Genomic DNA, 11,204 nt, shown 5'->3' with positions numbered 1-11,204 from the left:
TATATCCAACAAATTCGGTAAACGATTTTGATTATGGATATTGGCTAATTCAGGGCCCACCAATGCCAACACTCCTCTCTAGGAGAGGAGCCGTGTACTTTATGGGCTGTGATTCTTACACCCAGTGGGGCGACCCCCGCTGACGACTCCCAGTGAGGTGTCGCTTTCACATTGACCGAAAACAAAAAAAATAAAAATAAAAAAATACAAAAATGTTTGAGACCCCCTTTACCTCTCATCCCCTTTGACCTCCTTTCTCTCTCATTGACCAGTTTTTCTTTTCTATTTCTTTTCTTTTCCTTCTCCTCCAATCACCGCCCGTCACGTGTATGTGGGGTGGTGATTGAAGGGAGTCTCTACCAATGCTCAAAAAATAACAGTTTTTTTTCCCCACCAATCACATGCGACCCCAGTACCCCCCACTGGGGTCGGAGGCATTTTCCGTCCTTTATAATTTCCCCTCCATTCACTTGATTACGTACGGGACTGAAATTCTAACAAAGGTTCTCCCTCTTCCTTCAGTCCTCAGGTCTCTCTCTCGATCTTTCTCTAGTTCGTCTTCAATATATGTATGTATGTATGTATGTATGTATGTATGTATGTTGTATTGTGAATCTAAATGTCGTCTTTGATTCTTTGTGTAATCGTTCTCTCCTAGCATCTCAAATTTCAGTCTCTCTCACTCTCTGCCTCTCACTCTCTTCAATTTGGGAATCAGTGATTTTAGGTTTTCAATAATATTTGCTTATTGACGAATTTCCCATGAGATCCTTCATTGTTAACTTGTGATTTCAAGTTTTAGGAATATTGAAGGAGAAAAAGTATCAATTGTGGTTCGCAGGTCTTCTGTTTTTTGTTTAACAGAACAAGTTTATGAACAATTAGATTATCCCCTCAAGTTTTTTTAAGAACATTGATTGGTATGCACTAATTCAGTGAAAAAGAAAGACCCAACTTGTTATTTTTTTATTTTTCATTTTGATTTCTATTTATTGTTTTTAACGATGAGATTATGATATGATTGCAATGTAATGGTTTGATATGGGTTGATCCAATGATTATCCTGCTGATTGTCAAGAATCTGTGTTTTAAAACATTAAAGGAATTAAATTATGAATCTTCATAAAATATCACCAAGATATTTATAAGTACTAGTAGCACATGAAATTGTTTTAATGAAAAGAGAAAATAGGCATTGCTGGACTAGATGAAAATACTTTTAATCAAATGAAATGCTATAAAGTTACAGCTGCCTTGTCAATTTGTTATTGTAAATATCTAGTATAATAATTTTATTAAATGTTATTAGGAATATTTAATTGATCACTGTGTCAATCTATTGGAGCCATTAAGGATGCTATATATCAGTAGTTAGCTCTGAAGGGCTAATTATTTTCTAAAAGTCCCTTGGTATAGATTTTACCATTTTTTGCATAAAATTTTAAAAGAATGGTAATTAATAATTATCCTTCAAAATAAATACGAATGTTTTTTTTTTTTAATTTTTTTAATAGGCTGAAGGGAATGAAAATATGATGAAGAAGATACATTGCAAGATATGGATATTATTATAGAAAAGCTATGGAAATGAATAAAAAAATTACATGCACAGCTTGAGGTTTTGAAATGCATGCAATATCAAAATAGTGATACTGGAATTTCACATATTTTGTTCCATTCGTTGGTGTGCGAAAAATTATTGTATTTTGCAACTTCTTTTGTTTGCATCTTCCAAAATTCTTTTCAGCGTTTTCCGAATATGTTTACATTTGGAGCATCATATACATCCTGTTTTTGTTTGTTGGTTTGACAAGAGTTAGCCTTCACTGTTGTCATTTTCATAGTCCAATCCAAGGCTCAAGATGCAGTAACACAATAAAAAGAGGTGTTTATAAAAGTATATTACTAGATTTAGAAGAGGCACTGATGCTATTCAACTTGTATGTTGTTTCCTTTTCTTTTTCCCTTTTATTTCTTCTACATTAAACTTAGTTTCATGTTTTACCTGCTCTGCAATTTCTAATTTCAAATGCCATTGACGTGGCCATAGATATTGTATATATGACAGACGCACTTGGCGTCAATTTTTTTATTCACTTCTACCATAAAATTATGATAATGAAATAAAATACATAATTCAAGTTTTATCACCATACAGATTGGAAATGATGTTCCGCCATGTGTTTTACAAGGCCAGCAGAGTACCAATGTCTCATTTCAAGAAGCTCCAAATATTTAAAGGTTGGGTCTGCAATATTAAAGACACTCCTTCAGACTTCTGTCCGTCCCCTTCTGTCCTTCTCAAACTGGATGGGCCTTGTTACTGAGAAATCTAAGGCCATGGAGCTACATTTAGTGCTCTGACATGATCATTGCACTCTCTCCTTATATAGATGAACTCCATTCGAAGATTATAGTGGCAAAGACTTCTTCTTCTTCTTCTCCTTCTTTTTTTTTTTTTTTTTTTTTTTTTGGTATGATAAGTAATTGCTATTATTATTATTTCTTTCATCCACCTAAAGGCCTTCAAAATATCAAGTTTATCGGGGCATGGTATAGATTATGGAAATTGATTGATAAAACATGTACCTTATTGGAAGTGACACCCTTACCCTTGATGTTGTGGTCATGGAATGTGGTATATACTGTTGTTACTTATCCATGACAGAGTTATTGATTTGATTACCATGAAACAAGAGAGAGACTTTTCTCTTCTTGAGATTCGGGAAATTATTAAGACAGACATTTTCCTTATTGGCCATACATGCATTTTGTTGTTGTGTCAATAACGAGTCATGACAACTCTTTGCGATATTTGCTATTATACAACCCCTAATTCACATTCTTATGTTTTTCATTTCGTTCTGCAGCATTGGACTTGGTCTTTTTCTCTGTGGATTGTCTTGGCTAGCCACATATTAATTTGCTAGTTCTTATAAATAATTTATTCAAACTGCATATAATTACCTATAAAGATCTTATCCACCACCTTCCTTTGTTTGAAAAGTCATTTGAGTGATCTTGTTTAAATTATGAGGTTCTTTATTGCAGGATTTTCAGGGATGTTAGAGGAAATGGTTGGGGACAGTGACCAGCGCATCACCCGTCTTCTCTTTTGCGGGCCTCATTTTCCTGCATCTGATAATTATACGAGAGAATATGTACAAAACTATCCATTTATCAAGGTATTTAAGTTTCTCCATTTATTTCTTTTTCCTTGATAAATGGATAGTTTTCCAGCTCTATTTTTCCATTTTGAGATTTATGGTTGTGTCGTTGATTAATTGTTATGCCTATCCTCAATTTGTGAAAGGTTGTTTTTGTAATGGTAGTAGTTATTAGTTTTGCCAAATTGACTTATCTTGAGCCTCCTAGTACATTCCCTCTTTGGATATAAAAGTGTCGTCTCACCTTCGGAAGAAAATAGTTATTATTTTTTCCAAATTGACTTACCTTGTACTACTCTCTCGTTGTATTTCTTAATTCTTACTGAAAATTTGCCTGTCACTGATTTCTCAAAATTGATGTTCTTCAATTGGAATAGACATCAGTTTAAGGGGTTACCCATGCTATAGTGCATCCCTTCAATAGTTCTATCTTCTGTTTTGTAGGTTGATGATGTTCCATTTGATGATGTGCCTGCTGTTATTGGCAACTACGATATCTGTATTGTAAAAAACATGCGGCTAAATGCAGATGTTATTTCTTGTGCAAAGAGGACAAAGCTTATAATGCAGTTTGGTGTCGGGCTGGAAGGTTCTTTCTTTATTTTTGTTAAATACCATAAGCATAACATCTGTTAGACATTATTTCTTATATGCATATGGTCTCCATTTATCTTTACATGAAGGCGTTGACATCAATGCTGCTACAAAGCATGGAATCAAAGTCGCTAGAATTCCTGGTGGTGTAACTGGAAATGCAGCTTCATGTGCTGAAATGGCCATATATCTAATGTTGGGCCTTCTTCGTAAGCAAGTCAGTTAAATTCAGTCCAGAAATCTAGAATCAATATGCATTTCTCATTTTTTGTTAGCTTATAAATTGGGCTTCAACAACTTTTTGGTGAATTAATTATTTTAAATTATGAATATGTAGAAATAAATGGTTTATGTGCATTGATCCAAATTGCAATTGAGAAAAATGATAAATTTATGTTATGCTATCTCTCCATGATACGTTGCTGATTTTCTCCTTTTTCCTAAGTGAAATTTGTATGTTGAAGTTCAATTGATGAAAAGTTTTAGCTCAGTACCCTATATTGGAAAGTCTTTTGTTTTTTACTTTTTTCTTCCATAAATTTCTCAAACCTTGATAAAATTCACTGTGTTGATAAGAGCTTAACCAGAATTATGATTTAGCTCCTTCCTGAGAGTTTAGTTATTTATTTACATGTTTATTTATTAATTTTCATTACCTTGCAAGATCATTTTTGTAATAACCTTGTAAATAGAAAGTGATGTATTTTATCAGTATCACAATACATGTGAGTGATATATCACTAGTCTTTTAACTTATAAAACTGTTGATTAGATTTACTCTCTTATCTATTACTATATATTATTTTCATCGACAACAATGTGCCTTGTAATTACTTTATTCTTTCTACCTTGTCTTCATTACAAAGCTTAAATTCATTAATCCCCAAAGGTACATGACATTGTTTTTGAGGGGTTCAAATTTGCTGCAGTGTTGGTCATTTTGGCATATAGCCCTTCTATTTTATTTACTTTATTTTCTATCTTTCTATTCCCTCTTGATAGCCTTTCCCACTCTAGACAAATTCCCACTATTTAGTGTTAGAAGTATGTAAATGGTGTGCTTGCACTCGGTATTTTTCACAGGGTGTTTCTCCTATTTAAATATAAATTGGTCGCATGCAGAAATCCCCTATTGCTTGAGCATTTGACATCATTTGGAGCACATTTTGTTATTAAACTGTTTAATTTGAGCACTTTTGTCTTTTATTTGTCATTATTGCTGAGATATCTTAAGAATCCATACACGTGGCTCGGTTTTCTCTATATCTCCCGACTTTCATTGTTTATTGACAATATTTCAACTTTGCTTTTAGGTTTAGGTCTTATTGTGGTAGTGCACGTTCAATATGAATTTTATTTTTATTTTATATTTTTTGGGACTCTTTTGAAATACTGGATGTTTGGGATCTTAGGATTATATGGGCAGGCATTACACCTTTTTTTTTGCAAGACATTGTTCTTTGTATATGTGGTTATATCATATATGTAACACATATTTGTGTTTGAAATTTAAGTCATGTTTATGTGAATTGGTTTTTTGTTATTTTGTTATTACTGCAGAATGAGATGCATATTGCTGTAAAGCAGAAGGTGCTTGGAGCGCCAGTTGGTGAAACACTGCTGGGAAAAAAAGTGAGTTTCAATTATCTTGGTTTTTCTGCTACAAGTTTTCCTACAAATGCATTCATGCATTTTGTGTTTTGTTTTGTTTTTTTTCTTTTGATTGTTTTCTTTTTTTAATATCCTAGAATAACTTCATGTTGAACAAATGCTTCAAACAAATGATTTAATATCATTGCATATACTCAACCTGATATTTTAAAATAAGTTTGAATGGTATAATTTGATAAATGGCAAAATTTAATAGCCCTGTAAGGATGGTGAAACATATGAATTCAATGCCATTTGTGTTAGAGTAGCTGAATGATGTAATATGATCTGTTATGCCTATGCAGACAAAGTATAGCTTCTCTTGCTTAAATTTACTTGGCAAGGATGCTTGCAGGGTTGTTTTTGTATTTCAACAAGTCAACCAGGATGGTTCCACCTCCTTTATGTTATCTGGTATACATGAAACCATGTAGAAGTTGGTCCAAGAGCAAACAGTGAAAACTGTTTTGGACGCCGCGCTAATCATATCAGTTGTGATCCAAAAAATAGTGATGCCTGGAGTGTGAGTTGCTCATATAGGAATCAAGTGAGATGGTTCTGAATATGATCATGTTTATTATTTGTTTGCTACCACATCTAGACTTGCATGTGTGCATGCTTTGATGTAGCCTTCCATTTAATGTTGATATTAATGTGATTTCTAGCAAATTATGTTCTATGCATATTGATGGTTTACTATATTAATTTAATTTAATCTAGTGTCTAAACTGCTAATGGATACAAATATAGTAGATAGTTGAATCTTGATTGCTCCCTTAGCTATTAATATGAGATTTTGATTGGTTAAAAAATACAAGCATTTTGATGTGTTCATAGCATCATAGATATGGAAGTGCGTTTTAGGTTTGCTTTTGCTTATTTATTGATTTGGGCTGGAATTTAACCACACAAAGAAGCAAAACACAAGGCGTAAAATTTCATGTCTACCATTAACATTGAATTCGGCCTCGTGGAAGGGTTTCAAGTAACATTTTTCAAGAGAAGGGGTTCTCTAATATAGGATTGTGATCCATTATGGATGTTCTCTGACAGAGTTTAAAGCAATTTTCTACTAGTGCAGTGCTAAGCAAGAGGACTGAACACACTTGCGTCGTTGATGAGCAAAACGATTGTTGTTGCTCTACTGAATTTAGCACAACAACTTGATAATTCTTCTAACTCATGCAGGTGTTCATTATGGGATTTGGAAACATTGGGATTCAGTTGGCAAAACGCTTGCGGCCATTTGGTGTGAAAATCCTTGCTACAAAACGGAATTGGGACTCATATTTGCAAAATTCATGCAAGTCCAATGGTATGTAAGGGCTTATAAACTAAAATAATATAGCTGAATGATATGTAAGGTTTCATTTATCATTTTCGATGGTATGTCTTCAGCATCACCCACTCAAATTGGTATGAATGACGATTTGGTTGACGAGAAGGGTGGTCATGAAGATATCCATACTTTTGCAAGCAATGCCGACATAGTTATTTGTTGCTTGTCGATGAACATTGAAACGGTTAGGCTCCTCTCATTTCCATACATGCGCTTCTTCTGGGAGTGAAGTGCATTATCTGCTATATGCTCACATTTTTTGATACATTTGCTTTCAGGCTGGCATCGTAAACAAAACATTTATATCATCGATGAAAAAGGTTTGTTCCCAATCTGATAATGACTTATCTCAGAAGCTTAGGGTGTGTTTGGTTTGTGTTTTGAAACATGTTTTTGGAAGAAAATTTCCAAAAACATGTTTGGTTACAAATTTTCTCAAAAAAATTCCAAAATTACTTCTCTCTCTATTACACATCAATCAATCACTTTTTCTCTCTCCTCTCTTGTTCTCAATATCTCACACACATCTACTTAATTACAACAAAATATCAAATCATCCCAAACTTCCAAACTCCAAAACTATTTTCAAAATATACAACCAAACAAACCAAAAAAATTTCTAAACTCTCTCCAAAATTTTTTTTGAAAATTTATCTCAAAACACAAACCAAACACACCCTTAATGTTTTTTTTTTTTCATTGATGAATCTACTTAATTCTCACAATTTACATTGATACACTTGATGAGAACTGGACTATTCTTTAGTATGAATTGGTTGCTATAACATTGATGAATCTACTTAATTGCCGTGGGTTGCCGCTTGCCGCACACATTGCCTGGGGGACTCCATGGAGGTTGTGGTTTGTTGGGTCATGAGGGAGTGCTATATAGGGGTTAATGTTGCGAGGCCCTCGTCATTCCCCTGAGCCAACACCTTTAGCTTAGTAGGTAATTGTTTGAGAAGAGAATTGGAAAGAAGCCTATGACACATGCCCCCCTCTCATAGAAACAACTGTCCCTATCCTTATTGGTTTGCTCTTACACTTGGTGCCAATGGTTTGCGTCTTTGCTTGTTTGTTGTTTGGTTTGTGTTTCAGGGTGCCCTTTTGGTGAATATAGCTCGAGGGGGTCTGTTGGACTATGAAGCTGTTCATTATCACCTTAAATCTGGCCACTTGGGAGGTTTAGGCATGGATGTTGCTTGGACAGAGCCATTTGATCCTGACGATCCAATTTTGAAACTCTCAAATGTCCTAATAACACCACATGTTGCAGGTGTCACAGAACATTCTTATAGAACCATGGCTAAGGTATGAACCTCACTAAACTGCTAGATTATTGTCAATTTTAGTATTATTTAGATTAAGTCCCATGTTAGACATTGTTACAAGGATGATAATGAAAAACAAAGACAGAAAAAGCAATAATTATAATTACAATGATGATGATGACTAAAGGAAAGAATGGTTCATCAATGGGGGTGTTTGTTTTAGCTTTTCAGAGCTAACTTATGGCTTTTTGCTTTGAAAAAGTTATTTTGGACTGTTTGGTTAAACTTATTTCAAACAGCTTCTGATTCTAACAACTTATTTTAACTAAAAAATGCTGATTCTGAGAAGCTGCTCACCCCTTGCTTCTGATCATCAGCTTCTGCTGTGGACATGTTAATTTATGATTATACTCTTAATTTTTTTTTATTTTTTATTTTTTATAAAATAGAAAAAGACCCAAATGGACTATAGATTATTATTATTATTTTTTATGAGAAATGTAGACAAACAAAAAATAAAAATTAATTGAAAAAGCTATTTCACAGTTTATTTAACAAACACTACTCAGCAATTTAAATCTATAATCCAACAGCTACACCAAACAGATTAACAACTTCTGATTAAAGTCATAATCTATAATCTGTTAAGCTATAATCTATAAGTTGTTTTAACAGCTACACCAAACGAGGCCAATAATAGATTGAACTACATCGACAAAGAACCCTGATGGCATATAGTGGTAACAAAAGTTAGCCTCAAATGTTATGTTTAGGCGAGCTAAACAGATGACCGCTTTGATTCAATAATGTGAGTTTTACCTTGGTTAATACTCACATTAGGGGGCAGATGCTTAACTAGATGACTGCATAACAATTGAATGTAAGTTTACCTCAAAAGTTAGTGTAATTGTCATTAGTCGTGGACAGAATGCCTATAAGGAGAACAAGGATTCTGTCAATTTCTAGATATAAGTTTCGGAGGCCTTCATAATGCCCTCATATGAACTATCATACATGCTTTGGGCAATCTTATGAGTATGACACCTCCCAGTGATTTCTCACATTCACAAGATCACCAAGGTTATTCCAATCACAGACTTGATATCTGTCAGATTGATTGCTTGAATCTTTATCAAAATGTCGGTGCCTTGCAACATGAGCTTTTAACGGGAAGAACCCATTGACATAACCCTTTGTGTTTGTTTATATATGGAGTGGGAGCTTGCTGTTAATCTGAGGCCAGACCTTGTTCCCTTACTTTAATGCAAATACACTTATTTATAGGTAAATAGCTACTAGAAGAATAAAAAAACTTTGGAGATGGATGGCTTGGTCTTTTTAATCATCCTGTGCACTGAGTATTTATGAATTTAATCAAACTGATGGGCTGTTCCATAAGTAATTGGATCTTGAAAGCTCTGTTTAATTAAATGGTAGAAATTTATGGTGAACAGGCTTTGCTATTGATAGTTGAATCAATTCCTTTATAGAGCTCTACTGTTGGTGAATATTTACTTCAAAGTTGCAAGCCTTTGAAAAATACCCATGGATGATGGCTTTGAATTCTATGAATATAGAAACAACTTCCTAAGGGCTGTGTCAAGTTAGTGTCTTTAATAAGCAGATGCGTTTTTTTGTTACAATGTTGATGAATTCCTGTGTTGATTGTAGCCTTTTTGCCTTTGAAAATAACAGGTTGTTGGCGATGTAGCCCTTCAGCTTCATGCGGGGTCTCCTTTTACTGGCATAGAGTTTGTCAATTGATTTAGAGAAAGATATTTTATTTTGGATCCTTTTACTCATTTGAAAATTCAAAAAATTATGTGCTAGCAAGTGTTGTTTGGATGTATATCTATATTATTATATGAAGTGAACACCATGTTTGGTGTTAGGAACAGTTTGATATGCATTATAATATAAAATTCTTTAAATGGTTAGCATAATTAAATATGTACAACGATGCTTGATCTATCAATGATAATGCCACAAAAAGCAAATTGTGAATAAAAAAAAAAATTTACCAGAAAGAATATGTGAAATTGATAAGTTGAATGTGTTGCATTGCATGTGTTTGGATCGGACGTTAATCCAAATACGAGAAATGTGAGACGTTTCATACTCATAGTGATGAGACGTGTCACGTTTCTTGGACTTCATTGCCTTTGATCTCTCATGATAAGGTAATGGACTTGTGTCTTGTTTTATGCATTTATTGAATGTGTACAAGTTGGATCTTTGACTATCATGTATTGTGAATGCTTGATTGGTGGTCTTGGATTCAATAGTGCAACTCCTTTGAGGTTTTGAGATGATAAGGAGGGGCATAGTACAAAAATACCTTTGGGAGACCCTCCATTTTCCTCTGGTTTGAGCTCTGTTGCAAAATGGTGATACAGCACACCAGTGGCTGGTAGTGCCTCATTGATGGCCGGCACTGCTTCATTCTTGGCTGGCAGTACACATCTTTGGCCGGCAGGTGGCCGACATCAAGCTCCCATGGCCGGCAGGCCACTGGTGCACTCTCCAGCATAGAATTGGTAAGGCAGAGCGGAAAGTTCTTGGAGACACCCTGCAAACAGAGTCTCTCAAGAGCAAATCGGTGTGCTTTTCGGGGCGAGAAACCGAATGCATGCATGTTCAACTTTTCGAAGCAGAGCTGAAGTAGTGTAATTTAATGCTTTACTTATTAGTTAGCATTGATGTTGTAATTTAATTAATTAGTGTGCTAATTAGTTAAGTGTTGTAATAATTAGTTAGTGGTTTACTAGTTATTCAATTTGTTGTGTAATAATTAGCCTAATTAGTTTAATTAGATTAGTTAGATTAACTTAGCTTATTCATTCTGACCCTCCTTCGAGAAGGCAAAATGTTGTAATAAGTGTGCGTGTGTGTGTGCATGTCTTCCAACTCCACGTCTTTCTCCCTTTTATTTAACTGCTTTCGATGGTTAGATTAGGGCACGTTTTGATTAGCTTACCTTTATGCTTGTATGTTTGCATCATTCATTTGTCTTGCATGCACCGAGGCACGGCGCATCATTCAAACTGCATCGTATTTCAATACCTATTTGAATACGTATTTCAAAGCATGTTATCAAATTTTTGCATTCATATGCCATCTTAGATAGCCAAGCCTATTTAATTGCATTATTGCATGTGTTGCATAAGGTATTCTAGCATAGTT

General features: G+C 34.4%; 1 protein-coding gene across 7 annotated transcripts; it reads left to right on the top strand.

The window, feature by feature from the left end:
* Positions 1-321: 321 nt before the first annotated feature.
* Positions 322-9,964, top strand: LOC114258478 (D-isomer specific 2-hydroxyacid dehydrogenase family protein). 7 transcript variants are annotated; one of them, XM_028198433.2, is made up of 11 exons: positions 322-529; positions 2,159-2,241; positions 3,052-3,185; positions 3,612-3,756; positions 3,851-3,978; positions 5,322-5,393; positions 6,600-6,726; positions 6,810-6,934; positions 7,029-7,070; positions 7,849-8,061; positions 9,717-9,964. In XM_028198433.2, the coding sequence occupies exons 1-11, from the start codon at positions 402-404 to the stop codon at positions 9,783-9,785; spliced, it is 1,266 nt and encodes a 421-aa protein (XP_028054234.2). In that variant the 5' UTR covers positions 322-401; the 3' UTR covers positions 9,786-9,964. The 7 variants fall into 7 exon arrangements, with proteins under 7 accessions (XP_028054234.2, XP_082757562.1, XP_082757561.1 ...); XM_082901435.1 differs by having other exon boundaries at positions 465-503; XM_082901439.1 differs by having other exon boundaries at positions 479-529; positions 2,159-2,419.
* Positions 9,965-11,204: the final 1,240 nt, after the last annotated feature.

The sequence above is a fragment of the Camellia sinensis genome, chromosome 13, assembly GCF_055761805.1.
Source record: "Camellia sinensis isolate YWXY chromosome 13, ASM5576180v1, whole genome shotgun sequence".
NCBI lineage: Eukaryota > Viridiplantae > Streptophyta > Magnoliopsida > Ericales > Theaceae > Camellia > Camellia sinensis.
Note: the sequence above shows the minus strand (reverse complement) of the source record. Positions and strands in the feature narration are given on the sequence as shown.

What these genes read in the sequence shown, in the direction of transcription:
- LOC114258478 (XM_028198433.2), top strand. Translation starts at nt 402, where the DNA reads ATGCGACCCCAGTACCCCCCACTGGGGTCGGAGGCATTTTCCGTCCTT. An exon ending in AAAACTATCCATTTATCAAG is followed by an intron (nt 3,186 to 3,611) that starts GTATTTAAGTTT and finishes TCTGTTTTGTAG; the next exon opens with GTTGATGATGTTCCATTTGA. An exon ending in TGGGCCTTCTTCGTAAGCAA is followed by an intron (nt 3,979 to 5,321) that starts GTCAGTTAAATT and finishes TTATTACTGCAG; the next exon opens with AATGAGATGCATATTGCTGT.